The sequence below is a fragment of the Nymphaea colorata genome, chromosome 1 (genome assembly GCF_008831285.2).
Source record: "Nymphaea colorata isolate Beijing-Zhang1983 chromosome 1, ASM883128v2, whole genome shotgun sequence".
In the NCBI taxonomy this organism is placed as follows: Eukaryota; Viridiplantae; Streptophyta; class Magnoliopsida; order Nymphaeales; family Nymphaeaceae; genus Nymphaea; species Nymphaea colorata.
Genome location: NC_045138.2, coordinates 22138268 through 22163032, shown reverse-complemented (window position 1 = coordinate 22163032; position 24765 = coordinate 22138268). Strand labels below are relative to the sequence as shown.

The 24765-nt window shown below is 37.2% G+C and overlaps 2 protein-coding genes across 5 annotated transcripts in view; one reads left to right on the top strand and one right to left on the bottom strand.

Annotated features, from left to right (window-relative positions):
• Positions 1-5257: 5257 nt before the first annotated feature.
• On the bottom strand, positions 5258-10135 carry LOC116246473 (N-acylphosphatidylethanolamine synthase). 3 transcript variants are annotated; one of them, XM_031618366.2, is made up of 6 exons: positions 10002-10135; positions 9299-9898; positions 9072-9199; positions 6402-6487; positions 6165-6302; positions 5258-5781 (listed from the first exon to the last, which is right to left on the bottom strand). In XM_031618366.2, exons 2-6 carry the CDS (start codon positions 9511-9513, stop codon positions 5491-5493), a joined length of 858 nt encoding a protein of 285 aa, XP_031474226.1. In that variant the 5' UTR covers positions 9514-9898; positions 10002-10135; the 3' UTR covers positions 5258-5490. The 3 variants fall into 3 exon arrangements, with proteins under 3 accessions (XP_031474226.1, XP_049934120.1, XP_031474225.1); XM_050078163.1 differs by having other exon boundaries at positions 9299-9912; positions 10002-10130; XM_031618365.2 differs by lacking the exon at positions 10002-10135 and having other exon boundaries at positions 9299-9972.
• Positions 10136-13986: 3851 nt separating this feature from the next.
• The window catches only part of LOC116246470 (stromal processing peptidase, chloroplastic), a 75203-nt gene continuing 64424 nt past the window's right edge, over positions 13987-24765 (top strand). For both annotated transcript variants that reach the window (XM_031618363.2, XM_031618362.2), the window contains exons 1-5: positions 13987-14258; positions 15690-15942; positions 16951-17195; positions 18704-18902; positions 23001-23048. In XM_031618363.2, the coding sequence (XP_031474223.1) occupies positions 14089-14258; positions 15690-15942; positions 16951-17195; positions 18704-18902; positions 23001-23048 (915 nt within the window). In that variant the 5' untranslated portion in view covers positions 13987-14088. The remainder of the gene's footprint in view (positions 14259-15689; positions 15943-16950; positions 17196-18703; positions 18903-23000; positions 23049-24765) is intronic.

The window sequence follows — 24765 nt, the reverse complement described above, 5'->3', positions numbered from 1 at the left end:
CTTCCGAAAACTTTATGGTTCATACGATGAAACAAAGGCTCAGCGTTGGTAGAAAATGTACTAATATGACCTTGCTTTCGGGTGAGTAGAAGGATTAATTTTTCTATTTCAGCGAGAACCAAAGCCCTTTCTATTTCAGGTGAGTAGGGGCATTTTTGTCTTTTAAAAAATCATCTCGGCTGTTACCTTTATAAGGGGTTCTATAACCGGTTTGTTTCGTGAATGAAATAATAAATATTGAAGAAGATTCATGAAACACATTAAAAAGCATTCTATGAATCTACCTCAAAGTAGCAATTACAAATTGTTTCGTTTGCCTAAATGGCCTCTAAAAATAGAAAAAGAAAGCACGGGCATGAGTGATTTCATGGTAGCGATTATTTATGGACTTTTGAAAAGGCCAATGCATTATTATAAGCGATTATTTCAGGGATTCTAAAAAATGTCAATGCATTCTCATAAATAATCCACATGTAGGGAGGCTTCTCAGAAATTCACTCGCTTATAAAATATTCCATCCCTGCGTCCTCTTGAGGCAGAAGCTGACGAATTTGTGGGGTTTAGTTTTCTTCCTGGGACGGGTCTCCCCTCAGATTAATTAGGAAACTAATCCTTCAGCAAAACCATCCACACTGTCTGAAAAGACAAAAGATGTTCGTGTTTGATCATCTGCCACCCACTTACGTAATCGTCGGTCGTCACCACTTTCATCGGCAGAAATAGAAAACTGATTCCGAATATATATATTTAAGAGGCGGCAATAAACAGTATAATAAGAACCCTTGTACAATAATCTTTTTTCTGCAAGCTCTTAATTTAATTTGTCTATGCTGATGAGGGAGCAGCTAGTAAAATCTAGACGAGAAAGAGAAGTATAGAAAATGAGGAGAAAAGGACGGGTCTACTTGACCTCCAAAAATAAGAGAAATGCATGACTCCCGAGTCCCAGCCATGACGGGCGCTGTCATTCCTCTTTTTCTTTCTTTCTTTTTTTTTTTTTTTTTTTTTTCTCTCTCTCTCTCTTTCTCTCTCTCTATATATATATATATATATATATATATATATATAAAGAGAGAGAGAGTAAGTGTAGGTGGAATATGAATCACGTAAATACCCTAAAATTAAGTCAAGCTGAGCTGAGACTCGAGTCGAGCTGGGTACTGGGTAACCCCACCCGTGGCCAGGCCGGGTGCCCAGCCTTACTGTCGTCGAGCAAAGCAATGGCTCCTCTCACTAAACAGTCTAGTCTGAGTTCTTTTTATTTGTTTATTTTTAAGTTCTGTACATTATCCCTCTAATTTCACGTTTTTTTAATTACAGAGATATTGAAGATTGGACATTTTATCAAATCTTTTATTTGTTGTTGGTGTGTCGTGGTTGAAACTGAAGATCTCAGTAACATAAAACTTAAAATCCAAGTTACCTGCAAGAAACTATGAATTGAAGGTTGGATTAAATGTCCAACCTTAAATCTACGGATATGAGTTACTAGTGATTTCAGATCATCGTGAATTTGAGATCTACAGTTCCTTTAGCTCCACGTACCTTTTTGTGGAACAAAAGTTTCCTGAAGCCTAAACAACTCGTAGAGGAACTTCAAGCACCGATTATTTCAGAGATACAAATGAAGTGTGTGGAGGAATGAGAAAGAACATATGCGGCGTGTGAGTGATTTCATGTAGCGATTATTTCAGGGACTTTTGAAAATGCAAATGCATTATTATCATAACGATTATTTCAGGGATTTTGGAAAATGTCAATGCATTCTCATAAATAGTCCATATACAAGGGTTTCCCAGAAATTCACTTGCTTATAAAATATTCACTCCCGAAACAGAAGATGACAAATTGGGGGTTCAGTTTTCTTCGTTGGACCGGTCTTTTCCTCATATTGATCAGGAAACCAATCCTTCAGCAAAACCACTCACACTGACTGAAAAAAACAAAAGATGTTTGATCATCTACCACCACTAAAACTATACTAAAAAATATATTTCATTGGCAGAAATAGAAAACTGATGCAACGGCCCTTCACCTTTTTTAATATATACTTAAGAAGGGACAATAAACAATATAATAAAAACTTTTGTTCAATAATTTTTCTCCCAAAGAAAAATTGAAGGCAGGCCCTTAATTTGTCTCTGATCAGGTAGTAAGAAGGAGAGAGATAGTAAGAGAGAAGGAAGAGGAGGATAAGAATCGATCAACTTGGCCTCCAAAGAAAGAGAGAATTATGACTCCGAGCTGCTGTCATACTCATCCATATATATATATATATATATATATATATATATATATATATATATGTTCTTAACCTTCTTTGCCAGTAGGTCGGATATGGATCACCTAAATACCTTGAAATTAAGTCGGATTTGGATAGGATATGATACAGCCAAAAGTGACAGCTAGGCGATGAGAGAAAGTTTGATGCCGCTATTCCTATATGCAATGGTAAATCCATAAATTTTGAGTTTAGACACTTGTGAAAAAATAATAAAACTTTATAGGGTTGGTGTGGGCAACTGCATGTATCAGCTCACATGTAATTCCTCCACTGATAAACCTGTTTTAAACTGATATTGCACATTGAATATATAAGTGTATGATTATTGTCCCATATTCAAATACGTATGCATGTTTAAAATTTGTAAAAAGAGATCTGACCGACTGGACATTTTTTTATTTCGTTTTGGAGTCTAAGAATTCAGGTTCCAATCCACAAATACAGAGAACAGAGACGGATTTGATCTGTTTTTTTTGCGTTTATAATCGAAAACGGGTCTTCAACAAAATTAGATATTTGTCTTCAACGAGAAAGTCCTATACAAACTGATTTGGATTAGGGGTGAACAATGACTAGCTCGACTGGTTAAAGCTCAGCTGGTGAATGAGTACGAGCCGAGTCATGTGCTTAACGTGTAGGAGAGAGAGGTACATGAGTCGACTTGTTTAAACAATCGAGTTGAGTTCAATCTCAACACGTAACTGCTAAGTCGAGCTCAAGCTTTATCGAGTTTGTCGAGCCTTAATCAAGTCGATATATTCAAACGAGTTTACGAGTTTGTCGAGCCTTAATCGAGTCGAGTTCGAGCTCAACACGCAACGATAAACATTAATTCTATCCAAACGAGTTTGTCGAGCCTTAATCAAGTTGAGCTCGAACTCAATACGTAACAATAAATATCAATTCTATTTAAACAAGTTTGTCGAGCCTTAATTGAGTTGAGCTCGAGCTCAACACGTAACTGCCAAGTCAAGCTCGCGGTGCTTTCGTCGAGCTATTCTCGAGCTTGAGCCGAGTCAAGCTCGAGGTTTCCTTAGTCAAGCTCGAGGTTTCCTTAGTCAAGCTCGAGCTGACTGACCAGTGTTCACCCCTAATTTGGACCCATGTCCAACCCTAAATTCAAAGCTCTCACATCTCTATCTGAACCCACAGCTGATGGATCCGATCGCCAACTCAAAGAAGGAAGCCCACAGTATAAAAAATTGCGCCACCCGTTACTTCCTTGAAATCCCCATCAAGTCCAGACTCTGACTGGACAATAAGCAGCATCTTCATCTTGGAAAGAAAACATTCTAGCAACACATAGCGTCACCGCTGACACACGTAGAATATGTCTCAGCGACGCCATGGCCACAAGCTCTCTTTTGTTATATCCCCATTTTGCCGCAGAAACATGTGGGCCGTGGCCTTTGTTGTAGGGACGGGTCGTACAGACCTCCACCAACCTTGTTCTCGAAGCAAAAAAATTTAAAAACAAGGATAAAGGCAAAACTGAGATCAGGTCACCACTTTTGATTGCCGTCATCAATTTAGACCTCAGGCATGGCTTGAGAAAGTACACAACTTTGTTGGCAATTGGAATATACATATATATATATATATATATATATATATATATATATATATAAACAGGAAGTCAACTTCTACTTGAATTTCATTTGATAAAATTATATTTTATTAAATCTCAATAAACTATGTTTTTATGTTATTAGTGGATGAACATAAAGAGTCCTACCGTTCAATAAGAGGAAGAAAACCCCACTCTTCTCCCCCCATCTCCCAAGGTACGAAGCTTACATTCGATGCCTTGGATATTGCACATCTGTATCTCTTTTTTTGGAAAACATGAGGTTGATTTTTTAGAAATTTGAAATGGCAACTGACTAAGCTCGTGTTTAGGGATGTCAATATATTTTATTTGATCAAACCCTTTCAAAACCATCAGATATGCAAAAAAAAAAAAAATCCAATTAAGAAATCGAATCCGATAGATTTAAAAAATGAACATTTGATGGGATTCACACATAAATATCTGATTGGGATATGGGTCAGATTTATTTTTAAACAAATATACTCTATCTAATGCTCTTATATTTTTAATTCGGTTCCCAATCAGTTTCAGATCATATTTAGATTGTGAAATCAGATTTTATATTCAGATTCCGATATGGATTTTCTTTGTTTATATTTGACTTTAAAAAAATCATTTTAAGAGTATGCCCACATCAATTCAATTTTTTGGCGTCCCTTATGCCAACCTGGTTGAAGATTTTTCTCCTTTAATTGTGAGATAGGCGTTTAAATGCTGGAATAAAAAGTGAAACCTCGTGATTTACAACAGAAAAATCAACATAAACGTGTTACGGAGTAAAAGGCAAATTCCGCGCCCCCGGATTCACAAAAAAAAATGCTTTTTCTAGTTAGATACACGGTCATGGAAGCTTTCAGCTTATTAATGAATAAAAAATGCTTTTTATAGTTAGAAAATTATGCTAGGTAAGATTAACGCAAGTGCCCTACACCAAGAACCTGGAAGAACTCACCATGTCTTCTCAGTCACTAGGGATGTGCAGGCATAATAATATGCTCTCCACTCGTCTTCCATCCCATTGTTTTCCACCCGTCTCCTTGTCTGTTTGCAGGAACCATATGGGAGCCACCATGAACATTACTATTTTTTCTGTAATTAAGATAGACCAACAAAAATTACATCCATGCAAGCTGTAATTGCCTCAAAAACCTTGTACCTAGTTTTTCTCACCTCAAATGCGAAGCTCTTTTACTGGCATTACTATTTACTAGAATCATGCTTTCTGAACCAACTATTTCAACTGCATTCACCAATTTATAGCCCCGTCCACAGTACTCCTCTGAGGGAGTGATCTGAAACGGTACCCTTCTGAACCAAGAAAATCTATCCTGCAGCACCAGAGGTGCAGTAACATATGAAACATTCCAATCACCAAACTGGAGTCATCACAACAAAAGATTGATGTCTCATGCGTTCACGAAGCTACTCAGTGATGACCTAGACCTGTGCTCAGAGCGCAAGTGTGTATTGCTTTTCCAACTAAACAAAGTCTCAGAAATTTAGCTATTCTTTACTCGAATGGAATTGCAGCTATAAATTAGAAAATCAATAGATAAAAATTACTCCTCAGATAAGATACAAGAATCGGGAAGGACATGATTGACGGTCTTCAACATCACACCTTCAATTTTCTAAGGCTAACAGCAAAACACCGCAAAGACTCCATGGCGCTTTGGATCTGATTAGAAATGTTAATATACAACCATCTTTGTGCCGCCTCATCCAGTCCATGTTTTGTTGTAGGCCAACCATGGCAGCGGTCAGATGATTCTTGGGGTGTGGATTTAGCTGCCTGTCGTAATTCAACAAGATCAAATTCCATAGGCTCTCCAACAACTACATCAATCTCCTTCCTGCAAAGCGGAAGAGGAGGCCTTCGCCCAAAAAAGGATTTCTCAGGCATCACCTGCAATAGTGGTCAAAGTTAAGTTTTGCCAGTGATCCAATTTTTCAAGTTCCAGAAGCTTTCCCGTCAAAAGATGTTAAATCAACTGTCCTACTATTATTTCTTAACGTTTTCTCCTTCAATATGCTGATGACTTTGATAACAGGACTTGGAAAAAGGGGTTTCTCTCTCTCTCTCTCTCTCTCAGGTTTCATCAACAAACATGTCTGAAACACAACATGCTGAACTTCCACAAATCAACAGGTAATAGATTTTCAAGGAAAGGAGACCCTCCCTAACCCTTGTATCTGGAGAGTCCACAAGCATCCATGGTACAATAATGATAAATAAAAGCATGAACAGAGAAAATTCAGCAAACCACAAAACATTTCTCTGTATGTTACCTCTTGAAAACCACAATGTACAATAGGCAGAACTATTGGTGTTACAGGCGCTCGAACAATAAGACTAGCGGTTCCCCATTTTAGCCGTCTTATTGGGCAATTCTCTTGGTACACCTTTCCCTCCGGAAATGTATGCAACTGCCATTGACATAAACTAAGAAGCTCATTATGCTTGATTCATGCAAACTCTATGCACTATTGCAGGAGAATCAAATTTAATCTTGAGATGTTCTTTACCCATTCTCCATCACTTAATCGATCGAGTGCTTCATTCATGTTTTCTTGATATATTCCAGCCCCTCTATTTACAGGAATGCATTTTCCTGTGGAGTTCCTTGCTTAGAAATCAAACCCTAATTTCAAAAACATCAAAAATAAATGAAGCCCAACTATGACATAGTCTTGGTAAGGAATGAAAAAGAAAAACATGCAAAAGCTAATATGAACAGAAGCATAGCCTACAACAAAATTTCCCAGTTTATGTGACAAGGACAACTTGATCCACTAAAAGTATTTTGCAGGATAACTTTAACGGGAAGAAAAGAAAAAGACTGAATAAGATGCATTTAGAATCTTCCAACTTTTTGTTTCAAAATTTTAAGTATGAGAAACACCACCATCAATTTGAAGTAGATGGCATAAGTTTCAAACTGAGGAGTTAGTAACAGAAGGCACTCGTTGCTAGAGCATCAAGTTCAATGAAGGCAAATGACCGCAGATAGAAAAGTTTGCTCATCAGTAGAATACTGCAAATAACGATAGGAGGAAGAGAAGAACAAATACAAGTCAAAAGATGAACGCTCCAAGACATGTTTCCAGCCCAAAAGAAACTTGTACCTCAGGGACAGTAGATTCAAAAGAATTCAAATTTTAACTAAAGAGTACTAGAATACAACTATGTGAACTTATAATATGGGTATAAAGAGCAAATCCTAAGATGGGGGCCAAAGGGATAGTTGACAACCTAAGTCCTAATTAATGTCTAATATCACTTAGGGACTAAGCCACATGGGTGCAGGTGTGGGTACAGGGGGTATGAGTTTGGAGAGGGTAATTTGATACCTGTGGGGAATGAGGGTGTGGTAGGGTATGCATAAACATGATCCACAAAACTGAAGCAAAACAATTCACAAGTTCATGCATAATGCATCAAACAACTTAGTCTGTAAGTTCAACAACTCATACCTATAATCACATTAAATTAAAGTTAAAAAAAAGTGGCAAATAAAGTGAAAGATCTTCACTTAAAATTTTGGATCGAACTGTCTGACAGAAACTTGATCCAAAAGTGCCCAATGGTCCGGTATGCCCATGTCTAAAGGCTGCTCAGCATTTCTCATGCATCCATGTTACACGGACTGCAGATCTCTAAGGGACAAAAAAGACTACATCATCAAACTTAATTTGTCCACTAGCTTTCATTTATTTATTGATGTAACTTTTTCATGTAATAGTTAAGTTTATGAAAAACAACTCAAAACATTGGTGACACACATAGGAGGCATATTTGGAGAGTGGCTCATAACATGCAGCATGGTAAGATTGGTTATATTTGCTAAAGAAATTTCACAAAAAGAGAAACCTTTGATTGCAGGGCATGCTAAGCATTTCCACAAAGTGGTCGAGTGCAGTATGGGATGCAAACATGAGATGGTAGAATGGGAGGGGCAATGCATTTTGCCTCTTCCACATCCATCAGATCTCACAATGCATCCAACGGGAAGAAACAGGCACAGCTATTGTTAACTTGTTCTCTGGACCATTAAAGCAAGCGAAAGACTGAAGAACAGTTTATTCTTTGAACAGCTATTCCAGGTACTCCAGGAAGAGCTGCTCCTGGAACGGCAAAGAGTAGGCAATCAAAGGACCTCTTTGAGTTACAAGTTTGATTCTCGTCCATGGTTTTGATGTAAATCATATAATACAACTCTGCACCATATGAAGGTATGTTAAAGAACCACGGTTCTGCATTATATAAAAAAAGTCCAACAACTCTCCAACAAATGAGCTGAACAAGACAAAGCTTGGCATCTTCCCAGGCTTTTACCAACACGACTCATGGAGTCCTCTTTCCTGATCGTCGTTTAAGCAACTTAAAACAAGCACCAGCATCCCTAGTGCATCATTTTTTTTCGTTCTCACTTTTCATCATGTCAGTTAGCAAACTGCCTGCAATTTAATGAAATGCTTTCCACACGGAAACTGAAAAGTATAGTTCATCGCTATCCACAATTTGGTCAGTCTGAAGACTCTCAACCACCGCAATAGTGTCTCTTGTTTACATCCCTCTTCCCAAAATTTGGTCAGTTCCTCAAAAGTCTAAAATTTTTAACCTGGGAAGAATAAAAAATGTCGTTCACCCAAGCTCATTACCTTATGGGACACACCAACACTCTGACTGAGGCAACACTCGAGCACCTCATTAACAGGGCCAGGGGAGGATGAGAGGGAAGGCACAAAGGTGGTCACAGTTTAGAAATACACAGGTGAATGCATTTAGCACAAGTCACCACCCAAATGCGAGCTGACAGAGCTATGAACCGACTTCTCGGTGTACGATTAAGCAACTGTTCGTTACTTCACGCATATCTTCTACTAAAGAATTTGGCAAGACGGGGTTATACTCATCCATGAACTGAGTTTTTTTTTTTTTTTTTTTTTTTTGGCATGACTCGTTCAGTTGCATCAGTTAGCAAACGTGCTCATTCGTTGCATTCTCCATGCTTATCTTATTCTGGTGCGGTTTCATGCTTTCAGACCATAGATAACAAGATCTTACTAACCTTTTCATAAAGCACAACAAACAGTTCAAATAGAGAAGGCAAAAATAAACATACAGTTGACAGAAATTTAATTTTAAAAAAGGGAGAGAAAGACGCAAGAAAAGGAGATGAAAGAGAAAGCTACCGATCCGGAAGAAATAAGCCAATATGGAATTTTTGAAGCAAATGTCCTCTGCTGCAAGCGACCAACGTCCCAAGTTCGAGTCTGTGGATGGGAAACCCTTGAATCCCCAGAGAAGCGGATCGTCCAACCTACCCAAACACGCGTTTTCATCCACTTAAGATCCTTCTAAGGGACACAGAAAGGGAGACGAAGAAGAAGAAAGGCAGAGGGGGAGCCGTGGTTCCTACGTGGACATGTGGTTGCTGACGGTGAGCAGAGGCGTCCCGGCCGGCCTGTGCCGGACGACATTGAGAAGGGTCTCCGAGTTGTGCACAGACGTCGAGTTGAGGAAGCTTGCCACAACCTTGGAGAACGCACCCACCGCTGCGAATATCAACCTCCGCGGGATCCCGCCAAGATGGTCGGGCTTCGCCGCCCAATCCAGTGTGGTCCTTCCTGGCATCCCTTTCCTTTGTGTTCCTTAAGCTGGCTGGGCGGAGGCAAGGACAAGATCGGCTATCCTGCTGCCACTGCCGCTGCCGCTGCCGTTGCTCCTCCTCCGGTTCTACCACCTCCTCCGGCAAAAACCGAGGGCACAGACTGCCCGAAAGATTTCCGGCGCGGAAACTTCGTACATACCGCCTGATTCACTACTTGTCCGGCGACCGGCCTGCCGATTGGAATAATTACCTGGGCTAATGGGATCTGGGAAGCAACGAAAGTTTGGTAGAACCAGATGTACCTAACATGCTTGAGAAAACGTAATACTTGCTGCAACTAGGACTTGTATGCGAAGGGCGGCTATCACCTTAATATCGAGCATTCAATTTTCTTGGCGTTGTGTTGCCCTGCGAAGTTACGACTGCAGTTTATGCAATGGCCATGAATATTAATCTATTGGTAGTCTGTAATTGGTTGAGTCTACAAACCAAATGAGAGTTTAGCGCTTACCTGCACATACTTATGAGCACAACAATGCCAATTGTAGAAGAAATTCATGCCAGGAGAAACAGGAAGACGGCTTCATCAAACACAATTGTGACCGATAAATTTTTTTTGTTTCGATGGGATCTAGGCCAGTGTATCGCTTGTGATTTGACGCATTTTTTGTATTGAAGCCCCTTTTATACACTGAAATTTTGTTGTTTTTTAAGTTTTTTTTAACACAATAAATTCACTGAACTCAACAATAGCAGCGAGTAAGGGTCGATCCACTATGCAACGGGGTTTAAGGATTTAGTTTCCTACTAAGAACTCAATTTTATTAATCGACTGAACAAATGCTCATAGAAAGATACACGAAATGTCACATAAAGAGCATTCAATTAATCAAAAGATAAACGTACGTATACTACAATGGATAAAATTCTTAAACCTATTGCTCAGGACTGTACTCAAGGGCAGAGGCAGGTGGGGTCTCCATGAGGTGTAATCCGTGGAAGCATTCTTTGAAAGGTTAAATTAGTATTGAAACTTGAGTGAATTAAGTTTATTTATATGAGGTAGCCCCGTGAGATCTGAGTCACTGCTCCATGGTCAATTGAAATTATGTTAATTATATATTTAGTGCCTTATCAAAAAAAGGAAATTTGGCTTCTTCTCTGATCGTGCCAAACTTGTGATTAGTTAGTAAAACATTCGAAATGAATAAATATTGAAATGGCTAAATAAGCAAACCTAAGCACTATATGGCTCACCATGCCACACCTACCCAAATAAACAATAAAATACATGAATACATATACTAATTATCCTAAAAAATAGAACATAAAATACAAAAATCAACTAATTCTTCTTAAATCTAGGCAAACTGTACCTTGGTTGGAGATTTGGTCTACATGTCAGAAATAAATGGATGCCTATAAAAAAGACCCAAGTGCCCTTTATTGCAAGTCAACATTTCTGGATAGTTTATTGTAATTCGTTTCTCTCAAAGGGCAAATTGTGTCCAAACTTTGTAAAATTAGATTCTTGGAATGCTAATGTGACAAAGAAAACAGCCAATTTGCAAAACTAAAGAGTTCATTATATTTGTATGATTGTGGCCATTTTGATGCTATAAAACAGTTAAAATCAGGTTATGTCATTTTTAGAAAACTAGAGGGCAAAGCAGTTTTTAAAATTTGATTAAACGATATTTAATTGTCATGAAACTTGGACCTTCCTACAGTTCAAATTCCAGTTTGAAGCTCGTTCATTTGCCTTGTCAAATCCAAATTACTAACAACCTTGTTTTCTGGTCTGACAGAAAATAGCAAGATACATGTCGTTAAATATAAGTATACATCCAAGTAGCACTAGATAATAAATAAAACAGAAAATTAACACAAAACTCACTTCTGACATGACTCAAACAATTTTTTTAGGTGAGCGGGGTTTTGACCCACTGCCCAAAGAAGACCGAAACCCCCACTCAACCCCTTATTTCCTATGATACAAGGTCTCTTTGGTGTATGTCGTGTCCTATCGTGCTTCAATTTGTGCATTAGTGGCTCCTCTTTTGCAACATGACTTGATAAATGCTTTTATGAGAATTTACTTATGTCCATATAAAGTATGATAAAAATGATAAAATAAGCTTCAAGGTTGCCAGCTCCTCCCACTTCATGTGCCTATCCCTTGAAAAACTTAAGCAACTAATAAGATGTGTGTGAGAGAGAGAGAGAGAGGGAGAGAGAGTGTGCCACTTAAAGAAAACTAAAGCACCAGGGGCCAAGCTAGATTTTTTTTTTTCCATGAAGCACTAAGTATATAGTAACATGGTTGTCCTATATAATTGGACCCAGATCTATTAGAAGCATATCCATTCAATTCAACCACTAATTTAAGCTTTCATAGAATGTGCTCCATGAAGCATATGCCCCACGAAGCCCCCATCTATCTATGCCCCTGGAAAGCACTACTTCTTGCTTATTTCAATAATTTATCAAGTCACACAAGCACCAGTCAGTTATGTCGACATGATTAAACATTAACTGCAGGTCTTATGCATAATCCTTCTCCAAATTAGCCGACAAAGCTCTTGATCTATGGGGAAATAAAAATCAAGTGATATGCCCGAAATTTTTCATAAAAGAATACAATTATTTTAGGGGGGCTTTGGAAGACACCCTACGACCAATTTTTAGAAGTAGAAAATGATTTTGCTTTCAAAACACTATTTCAAGCGATACCTTCAATTTCAAAGATACAATGACGATCTACAATTCAAATACGATAAATTTTAATTTTTATGATTTTCAGAATATAAAGTTTGTAATTATGAATCCTTCATGTGGTTGGTATAGTGGGTAGGGCCTTGACTGTTGCCAAAACTATTGGGCTTCAAAAACTGATACATTACTTTTTGCCTATGACCTACTGATCTTATCATCTTATGCCACCATAACCACAAGCAGGCCTCAGTGCAGTTTTCACTGTAAAGTATAGTAAATTAGCAATGCTGTAAATGGGTCAAATGCATCTATTTGCTTACCACTGAATACAAATCTATATAAAGTGAAATATTTTATATTCAATTGCTTAACAAGTTCAGTGTACAATTTGATAACTGGGTCTTAATCACTAGCGGAGTCAGAGATTTTTTTCTAGGTGGGTCACTCATTTAATACCTTGAATTTCTTTGAGACGCTTATACGTATAACAATCAAATATACGAACAGATTAACATATATATTAAACTAATTTTGTGAGGTTGGTGTGAACAACTGCCCACACTAGCCACCATGTGTCCACACCAATCTAAGTTTTATGTTTGGCTGAGGTTCCATGAAAACTGGAACCAATTATATATGAATATCAAATCCTATGATCGCAGCATGTTATTTATTACGTTTCATATTAAGGGTCCATTTGTTGTGAACTCAAATTAATCAAAATGCCCCTGTTAACTATATGGAAGGCTCCCCTACATAGGAAAATTGATATAAATAAAAATTACCAATATAAAATGACTAAAATACCCTTTTAATATAAACCATGGGAATACATTTTTTTTTTCTTTTTTTCTTTTTTTTTTTGTAGGGACAGTGGCAGAGTAAAAAATTTCTGGTTGAGGAGCATTCCAAATTTAGATATCAAACTTAAAGGTACACTGACATGTAAAAAACTAAAAACCAATTATGTTTCTAGATGTAAATAAAGTAAAGCGCAATTGCACACTGCAGCTATAACTTAGGGCATGGCACAAAATCGCTATCTCATAAAGTTGTATTCAAATTGAGTTTAAAGTGTGAGCGTCACATCTTAATTTATACTTGAGCTCACTACATAAAAATCAATTTAGCCCCTTTAAAAGCTGCGTGTGATCCATGGGCAATTAGGAAATTGGAAGTGCCACGCGACCAAGTTTGTGGGAGGAGTGAAGAGGAATACCTTTATCACAAGCAAATGAGTGCCTTCCATCTGAACAACTACATTTTACAGGTTTTTTGCAAAAGCCAGGTTCATAACTTCTGAAATTCAAAAGCAAACTGCTAATTTGACTGTCATAGCACTTTTAATCACAGCTTTTAAAGTTTTGTTTTCCTGATTTAGGAAACCATACTCGAAAGGCTTTGTAGTTAGCCGTACCATGACATTTTTTTACGATGAAATGATGCTTGCTAATATGAGAAGATATGTTCCCATGTTAAAAAAGTTTTATGGAAAAATTTTTGGTATTACTTTTGCCCTGATAGGAGGGAGGGTCTTCCATTTAACCAGTAACAAGATTTTGATTACTTTTAGATCATTAGACATAGTCTTTTGTTTTGTCAGAGACCATAATATTTAACCTGTCCTGTTGTTATTTGTTAACGTTAACAAATAACCTGCTCCCCAAAATATATAAATGATTAAGTGGGTTCATTAAATATTTGTAAAGTTGGGAAGTTTTCTGTTAATTAGTTTCCATTGAAATTGCACAGATATTATTGTTTCTCGGTCCAAAGTGCTCGGCGTCGCCGGAGTCATATCCATCACAAGACGGGAGCACGCAAAGTTGCTTGAGAGAGAGGGAGAGAGAGAGCGTGGGGAAGGAATCTTGGTCACTGGTTTCATGGCTTCGGCGGCCCTTTCCATGGCTGCTGCGTCACTCTCCTCCTCCCCAAGCCCCAGGCTTCTCGACGAGGCTCCTTCTGGGAGCTGTCGCGCCAATAGCCGCCTGACCCTCCACCCTCCCGCTAGCTGCAGCGCCCTTCTGAAAGCTCGCGCGGCCGGTGGTGGGAGGTGGGAACCCTTCTCTTCCTCTCCATGCTTCCTACTTGACCATAACTGCTGTTCCCAGGGTTTTCTCATTTTCCTTTGTCGCAAGTTTCGGGGTTCTTGTATTCTGTCTTTTTTTTTTCTCTTATAACGCTTTGATTCATGGATGGGCATTGGCATGATTGGATTTTATTAATTTCAATTAGAATTGCTTCATTCAAGAGCTAAAGTTTGAATCCTTAGTTTCCAGAATTTATCCCACTTATTCGAAACCACTATGTGGCTCGAAAATTGAACGTAGTTATCATTTTCTGAAACAATCAGACGGTACTATTAATATTCTGTACTGTACATCAGCTACATATGTATCGCCCTTTAAGTCGTTATAATTGGACTTGTTTTTCTGTTTGAGAGTTTTTAGCTGTTTTCTTCAAGACTCAATTCATTGTGCAAAGAGTTTTTGCTTTTTTTCGAAAGCTCTCCTGAAGGATTACCTCGGTCGATGTCGTCCGTGGAATATAAACAACGGGTTTTCCAACCTGTTTCATGACGTCGACCTGTAACGTATGTCACTACGTCCGCCTATAACATATGTCTCGTTCCATAGATTTTTAACTGGTAACTCTAGGAAGTAATTTACAATTTTTCCGCCCCTTGGGTACCAGTGGATACGTCTTCTGCAAGCTGAACTTTGAGGAGAAACTTTGTTACGCTTTAAAGTTCAGCTTTAACAAAAACGTGAAGCTGCTCAACCACGTCGCCCACCAATCAACAAAATCGTCATCTATTACATCCTCACGACTGATCATGGTTTTTCTAATTTTAAGATTAGTTTTAACAACTGTACCCGCACCCATATTCCTATGAGTTTCGTTGTGTGATGATAATCAGGTGATTAGCACGTTTAATATGCTTCCAATTTATATTTTTCTGGAATGAGTAACTCTATGTGGTAAAGTTTTTTGAGGTCTGATACATGGTGGGTAGAAGCAGGGCTGGGCATAATCATTGTTTATGTTTCATATGAGAATCTACATAAGCAGCCAAAGTTTCTTGAATCTCCAAACATAGGTTATGAAACTTTCTTTGCTGTCTCTTGAAAAGGTTAGTGGCAGTTACTTGTTTGTATAACACATCTATTTTGTGCATTCTACAAATTTAGCTAAGAGTGGAGTATAATGAGGGCCAGATATGAGATTGCTGGTATAATCTTGCAGAAAGTCACAATTAGTAATCTACTAAGGCTGAATAGGCGAATCAGGATATTTTCATATCTCTGTTACTTTTTCTTTTCTTCCTTTCCTTCCTGCCTTTGTTCGACCCAAAAGATGCTTTACTGTTGTTTAAATGTCATTTTCTATTTGGACATCATTTTGTAATCAGTTTCTTTCTTCTCAAGCTGAAAATCAGAGGAATAGAAGACAGATTAACCTTGACATGATGTTGTGGATGAAGGTGGTTGACAAAAGTTGGTGGTTTTCATGCCACTAAAAGATGTGGCTCATGGAGGCAATACAGTCACATTGTTGATCAGCCTAAGGTTGCATGTTTATTGGAGAAGCACAACCACATCACTTGCTTTCGGGGTCGGAGACCACATTGGCCATATGCTAAAGAAAAGCTGTCGAGAAGAACTTTGTTAGAGGGAGTAAGATTAAGTAACAAATCATCATTTCCACTTGGAAAGTTGTCTGCTCGTCCCAAGCCGGTATGTCAACTGCTTACAGTCCTTGAGCAGCTTAAATTCCTTGAACAAATCTACCTCAAAGTTACTAGGTTGTTATATATATATATATAGGAACTGAAATTCTCCTTCCCTCCAGCCATCTGGCCTCTCTCACACGTAGCCTGATGTAATATCAGGCTGCATGTGTAACCAGATGGCGTATCTCTCTCTCTCCATATATATATATATGTATATATATATATATATATGTATGTATGTGTATGTATGTATGTATGTATGTATGTATGTATGTATATATGTGTGTGTGTGTGTGTACTTATGAATGCATGTTTGCAGGGATTTATCAGCTTCGTAATATGTATATAACAGTCCTTTTCGGTGTATTTGTGCAAGTACTCCATAATATTTTCTGAAGATCAGTTCAGTGATTTCAGTTTCCTTTTTCTTATTTCTGTGATGATTATGTTATGAGAATAGAGAAAGAAAATCACAACATCATCTTGTATAAACTTAAAGAATTTTACCTGTAACACCATTTGCATGTTAAGACCTATATCAACCATGACCTTACTAAACCTATTGAACTAACTCTGGGGATATTGTTTAAAATATAAGTAACTTTAAGCTGAAAGCTATCCGGCTATCAGCTTTGTACCTAAGTGGAGGATCCCATATACATTTTCTCGTTGAAGGTAAAAGGACTTTTGTGATATTAGATCGGAAAATGGGTAACTTATTGGTGAAGGTAGAGAAAATGGAAGTCCTAAGACTAGCCATTTTAGCAGGAGGGGCTATATTTTCATAATCGGCATATCCTTTTGTAAAATATATCTTGTCAAAGGCTTAACCCTTCCAATGGTCCTGTAGCTATTACTTTGGATGTCCATGTGTGCACATAATATTGTTGCTCATCTTTACTTCTGGTTTCATTATGATTTGTTTAGTTCAAGGTTGATTATCTTTGTGTGAAGCAGAATGAAATTATGAAACATGATTATTCATAGATTCTCACAAAAGAATTATTTGTAGGTGAAATCATCTGGTGTTCAATGTGGGGCAGTTGGTCCAGATGAGCCACATGTGGCGTCCACGTCCTGGGCTGAGGATGCTGTCTTGGAGAAGCAGGGCCTGGGTTACTGGGAACCTCAAATGAGTTCTGCAGAGTTGGAAGGCTTTTTAAATTCGCAGCTTCCTTGTCATCCCAAACTATATCGTGGACAGTTGAAAAATGGACTACGGTATCTTATTCTACCTAACAAAGTTCCTGCAAACAGGTATATACTCATATTCTCATATACTAGCTTTAGATGGTGAATTACTGAAGTTCGTTTTATATTGCCAAAGCTTCTAATAATATTTCAAACTAACATTATCATTTTCATCATCATTACTGTAGCAGAGCTGTCCCTCCTTTCCTCTTTTGCTCTCTCTGCTCTATATTGGTTTCTATGTGCATGAAAGTACTTGTACCATGTCAACTCACTCACCCTCACACGTGTTGGTCTAGTTTCTTTTGGGCCTTTTCCCCCTTTTCTCTATATAAATGCACATGCACTCTAATAGATGTTGGTAAAAGATTGTTTGTTCAGGTGGGTTTTGCAATAATAAATGGGTTAGACCTATTGGATCTTTCTAGACCTTGGTGGGCCCACCGACCCAGTGTCACAGATATCATGGTATTTTTGAAAATTAACACCAAAAATAAGAAAAACGAAAAAAGGAAAAAATCACAATATTTTGGAAAAATGAGAAAAAATATTTATCGCATTTTTTTTGCGATTTTTTGCAATTTTTTCATTTTTCTATTTTTTATCATTGATATTATGGATTTAAATATAAACTTAAACTAAATTATTTTCATCATTTTTGTTATCATTAAAACATCCTTTTATCACTGTTATATAGTTTCATTTATGTTTTCCTATTAGTTTTTCATTTATTTCATTCATACCTATTTTTTATTTTTTAAAATTTTCTGAGTTTTTCCCAATATTTTTCCGAAACATACATCTTTGCCGTTAAAAACCTGAGAAAAGTCTCACCGATAAAAACCCCAGAACGATATTTGTGACAATGGGTGGCCTGATTTAAATATAGATGGGCCCTAGCTTGTTAATATACATGGTCTATAGCCTTTCACATGGAGATGAAGATGTGTGGGTTCTGGCCAGAGACGGGATATCAAATGTCTGAATGATGCTCTGACTGTTCGATCAGATGACTACATATGTGACTGGATTCATAGAATCATATTAGCTGTTCTGTGCAGTGTAAAAGCGGATCTAGGATTGGCTCTCCAAATTAGGTATCAACATTATGGGTTTGGGTTTTACCAGGACCTTGCTGGCGACAGAAGTGGTTCTTCCTTTTTTAAGGCAAGAGAATGTAGGGTTGCTTTATTCTGCCTATGCTGCATCTCCTTAGGTTGAATCTGGTGTTTAGGAATACTTAATTGAGATATTCTATTTATGTATTAATTTGGGCCATTTTCTACTCTTTCATATATTAGGTAATACTAAACTATCTCATTTATGAACAATTAAAAATCAACAGTAAATGCTTTATGGTGATTCGTGGAAGAATAGGCATGCTCTGATGGCATCAGTTGCTTTAAACTTTTAAGTGAATAATTCAGTTGCCTTTGGAAATTCTGTTGAGACCTTTTTCTATTTTCCTTTTTCCGTTGAATGTTCTGTACCTATGCTTAGTCATAACTGTTCTGATGCATACAATACTTGCTGACCTTTTACGTGTGTGTGTGTGTGTTTTTCCTCCTCCATAGATTTGAGGCCCACATGGAAGTTCATGTAGGATCAATTGATGAGGAAGAAGATGAACAAGGAATTGCGCATATGATTGAACATGTTGCATTTCTTGGAAGCAAGAAACGTGAGAAACTCCTCGGTACTGGAGCACGCTCCAATGCTTATACAGATTTCCACCACACAGTTTTCCATATTCATTCACCTACTTCTACAAAGGTTTGGAAAATTTTAATATATTCTAGAATATTATATCTGTGTTATTTGATTTATTTGCCTTTTGCCATATGATTTGGTTCAACGTTCAACTATTTCTTTTTGTAACAGTTTATAGTACTTCGGAGTTTTTGTCAAGTATTTAAATCAATGTTGTAAAATCGTATCAAAAGCTGTATCATTCAGGCCAATAGATACACCGTATCGTAAAGTATCGTATGTGTATCGCATTTTTAATTCAAAAAATAGTAAAAAATAGAGAAAAATATAGAAAAATCATCAGATAAATCAAGAAAATAGGTATGAAGTTACTTCACAAACATTAATAAATGGTCATAATATCATATAGCAACACAACACGAGCTAAGACATCAAGAAACATAATTTATAAGATGATCTACATAATAACTCATAAGTAAGTCATAAGATCCATAACACATCAAAAACCAAGTTTTACGTACACTATACATCACATCACAAGACAAAATTGTTCAATGTTAATGCAAATAACAAATGAAAACAAGTTCATTTGTAACCTTTATCATCTCATTCTCATTTTCATCTTTCGTAGAAGATATAAACCGGAACCCTCTTTATCTAAGCAAGTATCAATCATCCATGCATCAATCTGCCCTCAAATTGACAATTTCATGGTGAAACTGATTACTCCATTTGAATATTGCCACAATCTCACCCTTCTTCAACTTTTAGATATGTTCAGAAATGAAGAGGGAGGCAAGTTTTAAAAATTAGTTTGAAAAGGGTGGTTTTAATCACATATTTTTCAAAATAGACATGCATCGTGTGATACGGGGTGTATCACCCTGTATCATACGATACAGGCTGTGTACGCATGATACATGCGATATACATACGATATACCAGCTATTTGCGATACATGTGGTGTATTGTATTGTAAATTTAAAAAGAGACGGTACGTATCGTATGATACGGCCCTGTATCGTACGATACGTACAACACTGATTTAAATGTTTGTGGGGCTGGTTCTCAGCCCGACAAATTTCAGGACCAAATGCTAGCTTTCTCAACTTTTTATGTTTTCTTTATTCTCTCTAAATAAAGCAGAAAACAAACTTTATTTAAGATGAAAAATTAGCATAAGTTCTTGACACAGTTTCATTGTTGGAAAGGTGTCAAAATGTTTGAGGACTAGAAAGCTTCTATACTTTCTAGATGTGGATCCTGTGCTATATTCTGGACTCTAGTAATGGCCTTATGTGGTGAAGCCTGTGGGAAACAGTATTTAGCAATCACTGAAAGTTTGAATAAGAAGAAGAAAGAGAGGATGGCAGATTTTACTTCTCTCTCTCCATCTCTGTCTCTTTCTCTCTCTTCGTTGTGCTTTGGTTTTCTTCATAATGTATTGGGTTAAACTTAAACTAATGTAGAGAATCTTGGACTAGCATTCCATAGAGCAGATGCATCAACGTAGGAATGTTGCTGGCATTTTTTCATTGTTCAGATGACCAATCAATCCAGAGTGATGCTCTTGTTAAGAGAATGCTCACACATTTTGAAGTATGGCATCTGGGCAGCTAGAAGAATGACTAAAGTTGTTTTTGTATTGTTGATGTTTAGTGATAGGTTCGACATCTTGGACAGTAGTACTTAGGCATGAGCAGAAATGGCAGTTGGCAAAACTATAGTAAAGCTGCTCAGCGGGGTCAAATACACCACGAGATACTCCACATGGAAAAGGATTCTCCATGAGGCCTGATTTGAATGCAAAGCATGTTATAACTCGTAAGAATGACATGGTTGAAGTACATTGGATAGGTCCCTTTGATTGATTTTTGTATCTTAATGACCCTTGAATTTGTACTGGATTTAACTGAGCAAAACTATGAATAAGGAAAACGGGTTTTTGAGGTGTGGAAGAACCAAACCAAGAATTTAGAGGGTAGCTAGCCAAAGGCATCATGACATCAACGGAATTAGCATATTTTTTGTTCTTCAGCAAAGACTCGTTACATAGAAAGCTAGAGGCCTGGAAAACCCTTTAAGCAAAATGCAGCAAGAAGAACAGCTGTAAGATGAGAATGGGCTAACAATGCTTCAAAAACTGGTATGAAGGACCAAGTGGGAAGACTGGTGGATCTACATCACATCAAGTTGACAAAGACATCAGTGATTTAGCAGCTGGACAATGTTGTGGTCTGACTTTGTCTGTCCTGGCCAAGCAAATGGCATGGGCATTTGTACTAAGTTATTTCAAAAAGTTTATGGGACCAATCAGAACTAAGCCAAAAGAAAAATTTTGCATTTAGAACATGCACACTATTGGTGTAGAGGCAATGTAAAGATTAGGCAAAAGTAGTGGACTCTTCCCAAAGTATGATCTTGTTGGCATGCTAATTCCTACATATAGCATTAAGTTTGCATTGTGTGACATGAGTTAGAACTAATTCCTCCAGCAGATCTGCAGGTTTCTGCAACAACTGCACATAATGGTGTGGGAATGAGCAAAAGAAAAACTTGAAATCGAGTAAGGTGATGGTTGGCACCTTGTTTAGAAATAGTTTTAGCTACAAGCTTTTTCTCATGGGAGACTGTTCAATGCAATGGCATTCAAGGAAACTGTCTATTCTAACCCAGTCTTGTAGCCATTTTATATTAAGTAGTCGATGAGGAGAAAGGTCCTTGCTGGTGGGTTACCAAGTGCTAAGGAGCACTCTTCTAGTTCGCCAAGAGAACATTTTCTACTATGCTTAGAAGAGTACTGGCTGGCTGAGGCTTGTGTCTACCCTCAGCACTGCATGGACTGAAAAGTTGGCCCATGACACGGTTTTTTCTTGTACTACTGATACTTAATTTGGAGTTTGTGGTAATTTACTTGCTTGAGTTCACAGTTCACACCAAGTCAGTAAGATGGATAAACATGGATCATTCATATGGTTATCCATTTGACTATTGCCCTTTGTGTCCACATATTAGATCATTCTCATTAAATGAATTGAAGTAACTGATGAGATTGGTTTCCATTATATCTGGACATATTGTATCTTCTTACATGGAGAAAATAAACGAACATTAGATTGGGCAAGAATAGGCTTAGACGCACAAATGAAGAAGGTAAATTTAAGATTTTTCATAGAGGACTGCTGATGTTCTGTTGGGAAGTCTATAGTAGGTAAAGAAAGCCATTGGAATTTTTATTTTTATACACCAGAGGACTCCATTTTGCTTAGACCAAGTGAAAGAAAAAGAATGGCTGAGTTGGTGTTGGGCTTATATTGTCTATCTTGCTTGATAAGCCATTCCTGAAACAATAACAATATTACAAGTGGTCTTCTTAAAGGTATTTTTGAGGGGAAAAAAGTAAAATAATAAATACATAATGAATTTTTTATTGGTAATTATATTTTTCTGTTGGTTCCAAGCATGACAGATGGTTTTGCATATCCATGCATGCTAAATTTTGAAGAAATAAGGAGCCATATGAAGGTGAAGTGGTCATCTCGTGCTCTATAACTTTAGGCTTTCATTGTGACACATAATCCACTGGGTTCTCTGTTTGATTGAAAAATGTCTCCTATAAAGAGATTTAAACCATGCAACCTACATTTTAGGTTCTGGTAACACAGGAATTGTTGCTATGGACCTTGAGTTGTGATCTGAAATGTTCTGTTTTCCTTTTCTCCATTTGCAATGTATCAACCAGAATAATCTCATTGTCTTTACTTGAAGTTGCTGATACACTCACTTTTTTTTTAGTTTAGTTACAAGATTAAGTGGTCTTATAACTAGAGGGGTATGTCTAGCTTTGGGAGCTTTGGGAAAGCTTGGTTCCGTTCCATTCCACTGGTACTATATAGCTTCTGGTACTCTGATCTCAGCTTATGCTCATGTAGTCAAGCTCATTATCTTCTCTTAATGACTTGGGCTTTCCTGTTGATATATTTCTTTATGAGTTTTTACAAGGAAATAGGCAGCATGGTCATGTGTTTACTAGTATACATTCTTTTCTTGGTTGCATGTTTTGCTCTGATCTTTTCTTTGACTTACTGTCATGGATTCTGTTAAATTGAAATTGTTAATGCACATATTCATCTCCTGACTGTGTTTTGTTTTGTACTCTAGGACTCAGAGGGGGATCTGCTTCCCTTTGTACTTGATGCTCTGAATGAGGTATGTGCTTTATTAAGTATTAGATATTATTCTTTTATGGGAGGAAATAAATTTAAGGAAGTTGGATTGATCTCATACTCATCATGAAGATACATTGCTTTTATTTATTAATTTATTTTGTGCCTTTTAGCACCAAAATGTTAGCATAGCAAACATAAGTGGTTCAGATCACTTCACAGGACTTTGTTATAGGTAGAAACCATAATGACGAATATTGCTGATATGTTGAAAATATGCGACAATTTTGCCATTTTGAGTTGAGCTGAAAATATTGGAAAAATACCACAATGTTTTCAGGATATTGCTTGAAATAAGTAATGTGATGTGATTATGATATTATGATAACATTTACCCTTTTATGATTTTAAAATCTCTTGTCTGCACTAATGCTTTTTGTGAGAAAAACAGCATAAATTTTTCCTATTACTCTCTATGTTTTAATAATTTAAATTTGTGAATTTTCCTTGGGTAAGCAAAATTTTGAAAATATGCAAGGAAAACCTTCCTAAAAAGTTACTGGTTATTATGGTTGGAATACTGGAGATATCACAAACAATTTTAACCGTTCAGGGCACCTCAATTAATAGATTCGTATATGGGACAACCAACTACCCTGGATTTGAGATCCATGCGTCGGATCCGTTATAAGGCCCACCTCAAGTCCATGATACTATCAAAACTGTAGATTTAAGATTGCCTTTGTTCACATCTCTGGTAAGAAGAAGGATGATATTCTGTCTTTAGATCTGTGGATCATGAGTTCCTGTTACAATTTATGTGTCTTTCTAAACAAGCTTTTAAGATCCTTGTTCAGATCCATGGATCTGAGTTTCTAAGCATGCAAGCAGTGCCATAGTTCACCGTCTAGTCCCAGATATTTCTGAAATGGCTGATATTGTTGCCATTTTGAAGCTAGTGGACAATATCGACAAAATTTCCCAAAAATATCAGTAACAGTGAAAATGCTGCAGTATTATCCTATGATATAACCAAGAATTTTCTAAGTCTTCAATAAAAGTGCTTCTTATATATTTAAGCATGTGAATTTTTGATTTTTTTTCTTTTATGTTTTCAAAAGGCTTTTCTACTTCACTACTTGCTTTTTTATATTTTTTACAAGAACGTTATTAGAAAAAGAAAAACCTATCATTTTTAACTTTCTCTTTGATTCTTTATATTTTCTAAGTTTCAAAAGTTCTGAGAATTTCTTGATATTTTCTGGGGAAGACTCTTGGAGAAACAATGTGGAAGTTGCCAAGAGGTGAAAATGATACTTGTGACTAAGGTTCACATACTACACTCAAAGGGGTCCATATTTTTTTTTCCTGAATTTACTGACATATTACCAACTAAGCCATGAACTATTTGAATATTGTTAGTAAGTCACATGCCTGTTAGTGTCAGCAAGTACAGTGACTACTAGCAACTTCCATATGACATTCGTAGGTGGAATAGGAGGCTACTAGCAACTTCCGTATGACATTCATAGGTGGAATAGGAGACTACTAGAAACTTCCGTATGACATTCATGGGTGGAGTAGGAGACATATTGCATGGATTTGGATACTCACCTTTGCTGCCTGTTGCTTATTGTTGAAAGAGCTATTTGCATATTAAGCTAGTAAAACACTTTCGGCAAGGACTTATGTTTTATGTTTTGTGCTGCATATATGTGAATGTGATATATCTATTTTTTGGTTTCAGTTGGCTTTCGTGT

Excerpts from the sequence above, each read along its gene's own strand:
- LOC116246473 (XM_031618366.2), bottom strand. The coding sequence starts at position 9,513 with ATGCCAGGAAGGACCACACTGGATTGGGCGGCGAAGCCCGACCATCTT. Across the intron at positions 9,200-9,298 it reads GTCAGCAACCACATGTCCAC|GTTGGACGATCCGCTTCTCT; the intron begins GTAGGAACCACG and ends GTGTTTGGGTAG. Across the intron at positions 6,303-6,401 it reads GATTAAGTGATGGAGAATGG|TTGCATACATTTCCGGAGGG; the intron begins GTAAAGAACATC and ends TGTCAATGGCAG.